A 4,311-nucleotide genomic window follows, 5' to 3' on the forward strand; every position below is an offset into this window, starting at 1 on the left:
CTTCCTTTAGAGGCGCCGCCCCTAAGGATGACCTTTCTCTTCTGCAAATGGCTGATAGCCACCAATATTACCACTCGACGTAGAAGGATATCAGACTCGGAGGAAGAAATAGCTCCCCGGCAAGCAACAGAACCGAGCCGTGAAGCTGTGATGTCGCCTCGAGGAAAAGAGGCTGCTGAGTCATCAAGGAAAGGAAAGGAACCGGCTCTCCCAGCTGATAGTGAAGAGGAGTTTGATAGTGAAGCAACCGCAAGCAACAGAACCGACCCGTGAAGCTGTGATGTCGCCTCGAGGAAAAGAGGCTGCTGAATCATCAAGGAAAGGAAAGGAACCGGCTCTCCCAGCTGATAGTGAAGAGGAGTTTGATAGTGAAGCAACCGAAACTTCAGAAGGGGAAGGTGAGAATGAATCAAGTTCTGAGGAAGTATCTGGCCTTCCCGATTCATTCTTTGATAGAGGACTTGTAAGGCCTTCTGTCGCTCCGACCCAACCACAAGCTGCTCCAAAAAAACGTAAGGAAAGAGTCGTCATGGAACATCCTAACCGGATGACGGTAGAAGTTCTTAGTTGCGACGAAGAGGATGAAGAGGATATGGTGCCTCTCATTCGTCGGCAAATATCTCGAACTTCTACTCAAGCTCAAACTCAAGTTTCTCCCCGAGCTGAGTTACGCACCAAACATCGTCATGAAGGTTCTGATGCACGCCCTCTGAAGAAACAGAAGAAAGCTGTTTCTAAACCGCGCGTTCATCTTCCTGCTGTAGAAGAGGCGTCTGGTCGTAGTGTTTTTATAGCTTTTACACTTTTTGACGTTCAAACTTATTTCATGTTCAACTTCTGCAGGGAGTCGAGAGGAAGGAGAATTGCCAGCTGATGCTGCTTCTCCCGGAGGTATGGAAATTGAGGAAACAAGCTTCGTCCAACAAATGCATGATGCTCTGAAGGAAGGATCGGCTGATGTTCCACCCACTCCTGACGTTGATCCATCAGCTGCGGACACAGGTACTGATCTTTCTCCTCTCGGAAGAGAAATCCGAGAAATGAATGAGTCGGACCGTGTGCCTCCTCTAATGACCTGTGCGCTTTCTCTCCTTTTAGTCAAATTAAAAGAAGCAGGTACCAGTAGTGGAGCTCTCGAATCAGCCCCGACCAACGAAGGTAAAATTAATTGTCTTTTTTGAGCAAATTCGTCTAAATTTATGTGTCATTTACGACTCAACACATTTTGTAGATGTCACAATGCACGAATCTGTTGGAGGAGAGACCACGCATACAACAGAGGTCGAGGAATTCAATGAACATCACCTCGATTTCAATCTCTCTGAAGGCGACCATGAGTATATCTCATCTTGGATGTCGGGTGCTTCAGATGGTTGATGAATATTCGACCTGGATATCTGTTGTTCAGGGTAAGGGATGTTTGCCACATTGAACCCTATCTCCCATGTCGATTCGCCCGTCAATTCGGGTATGATCAGATATATGTCGGTAATCCAAACCGCCACCTTAGCTTTCGAGGTGGACTTATCGATGGTGCGAGGGCTTGGTTCTGGAGCATTGCTGGCTGCACAAATGTTGAATTTGATCTTCCTTTAGAGGCGCCGCCCCTAAGGATGACCTTTCTCTTCTGCAAATGGCTGATAGCCACCAATATTGCCACTCGGCGTAGAAGGATATCAGACTCGGAGGAAGAAATAGCTCCCCGGCAAGCAACAGAACCGACTCGTGAAGCTGTGATGTCGCCTCGAGGAAAAGAGGCTGCTGAATCATCAAGGAAAGGAAAGGAACCGGCTCTCCCAGTTGATAGTGAAGAGGAGTTTGATAGTGAAGCAACCGAAACTTCAGAAGGGGAAGGTGAGAATGAATCAAGTTCTGAGGAAGTATCTGGCCTTCCGCCCTTCTGCTGCGTCTACTCAATCACAAGTTGCTCCGAAAAAACGGAAAGAGAGAGTCATCATGGAACATCCTAACCGGATGACGGTAGAAGTTCTTAGCTGCGACGAAGAGGATGAAGAGGATATGGTGCCTCTTATTCGTCGGCAAATATCTCGAACTTCTACTCCAGCTCAAACTCAAGTTTCTCCCTGAGCTGAGTTACGCACCAAACATCGTCATGAAGGTTCTGATGTACGTCCTCTGAAGAAGCAAAAGAAAGCTGCCTCTAAACCGCGCGTTCATCTTCCTGCTGTAGAAGAGACATCCAGTCGTAGTGCTTCTTCTGATGAACAAGGTAACTATTTGTTTTTGTCACTTTCACATTTTTTAATGCTTGAACTCATTCCATTTCCAATTTCTGTAGAGAGTCAAGAAGAGGGAGAATATCGAGTTGGAGCTGCTTCTCCTGGAGGTATGGAGACTGAGGAGACCAGCTTCGTCCAGCAAATGCAAGATGCTCTGGAAGAAGGACCAGCTGATGTTTCCCCAATTCCTGACGTTGATCCATCTGCTACGGACGCAGGTACTGATCTTTCTCCTCTTGGAAGAGAAATCTGAGAAATGAATGAGTCGGACCGTGTGCCTCCTCTAATGACCTGTGCACTTTCTCTCCTTTTAGTCAAATTAAAAGAAGCAGGTACGAATAGTGAAGCTCTCGAATCCGCCCCGACCAATGAAGGTAAAATCAATCTTTGTCTTGAGCAAATTTGTTTAAATTTACGTGTCATTTACGACTCAACACGTTTTGTAGATGTCACAATGCACGAATCCGTTGGAGGAGAGACCACGCATACAACAGAGGTCGAGGAATTCAATGAACATCACCTCGATTTCAATCTCTCTGAAGGCGACCATGAGTATATCTCCGACTTACTATCGGGGAAAACTCCTGGTGCAGCCACGGAATCCAGCGTTGGAGTCGGTTCAACAGAAGCAGGTCCTTCTGAAAGTAAGACCTTTATTCTGTAAACTCCATATATGCATACATATATATTTTAACTTGATTAACCATATAAGTATTTGAATTATAGGACCAGTTGCTGGAACTGATACTACTATAATCATTGGTACGTCTGATCGACTGGAGAGTAGTGAACTTGTGCCGTGGACAAGAACCGAAGTTGATTTGCAATCATCAGTTCTTGAACCTCAACCTTCTACTCCTATGGACCCCATGATGATAGAAGTCACTGTCACTCCCCAGATTAGTCCAGTTGCAACAAAAGCGAGACCAACTGAAGAAGTTGGTACATCGGCCGATGTTGTGACTAGAATTGGTGAGTTTCATTTATCGTTTGTTTCAAGCTCGGATTATCATTATGCTCATTGTAATCCTCCTGTTTGTAGAATCTCCTCTTAAAGAGTCTCTTAGTTTGGACCCGCCGTCCTCTGAGACTTTAGTTGAAAAAGTCCCTGATGTAGCGGGTGCATCAACAGCTACCATTCCTGAACCAATCTTGACTGTTCAGGAATCCAGATTACCATCCTTGAGCGAACCAAGTCATGCTGAAGGTTCTTCCGTCGAATTTGGTATGCTTTAGTTTGTTGTCTTGTATGCATATATATATACTGTACTGACTTATTTGACTTTCTCGCAGTTCCTTCATCATTATCAACTCAAATCCAAGCGTTATTGGTTGATGACGATCCGGACAAGTACTCTAACAGCTAAGAGCCCACAGCGATCAACTTAGGGTGGATGTTGGCAAAAGAACACAAGCCCAAACTATCCTACGCCGGGATTTAGAATCGAGTCGAGCGGAAATAGCTCGCTTAGAGGAGGAACTTGCAATGGCCAAGGATGCTCATGATGTCTTGGAGTCTGAGTTGACGCGGGAGATTCATATTGAAGGCAACCTGTTACAGCAACTGAACCTTCAAGATAACATAATTGCTGAAAAGGAACAAGAGGTGGCCGCGCTTCATAGCGTTGACGAAGAAGCTTTCAAAATCAAATTGGCAGCTGAACTTGAACAGGCTCGTGCGTTAGAGCTTTTGCAGCTTGAAAATCAGATTAGTCAGTATAAACTTTTGTAATTGGAGAACATACATTTTTTTTGTAACTTTGTTTGAAAACTCTTGCAACATAGTGAACCTTTTTGCTCAATATATTGAATCTTTTTGCTCATTGAGGTTTTATTATGATTACTCATTCTTATTTTAGAATAAATAACCATAATACTTATAGGATTTTTGGCAAATCCTCAGCCATCAACGGATTTGATATGCCTTTACCGATTACCGTTTGAGTCGGGCTAGTATGTGAATTATCTAGGTCCGTTTCACATATAACGTTGTGCTAAAAGAATTAAACTCTTTTAGACTTTAGACTACAATGTTGAATATGTAGGCTACATGTATTAGATGTAGGCTTAT

At 44.4% G+C, this 4,311-nt stretch overlaps 1 protein-coding gene across 1 annotated transcript; it reads left to right on the top strand.

Annotated features, from left to right (window-relative positions):
• On the top strand, window positions 281-3,557 carry LOC109841020 (titin homolog). The gene is made up of 6 exons (XM_020409862.1): window positions 281-730; window positions 795-1,002; window positions 1,099-1,158; window positions 2,687-2,884; window positions 2,967-3,212; window positions 3,283-3,557. Exons 1-6 carry the CDS (start codon window positions 281-283, stop codon window positions 3,474-3,476), a joined length of 1,356 nt encoding a protein of 451 aa, XP_020265451.1. The 3' UTR covers window positions 3,477-3,557.

This window comes from Asparagus officinalis, chromosome 1 (genome assembly GCF_001876935.1).
Source record: "Asparagus officinalis chromosome 1, Aspof.V1, whole genome shotgun sequence".
NCBI lineage: Eukaryota > Viridiplantae > Streptophyta > Magnoliopsida > Asparagales > Asparagaceae > Asparagus > Asparagus officinalis.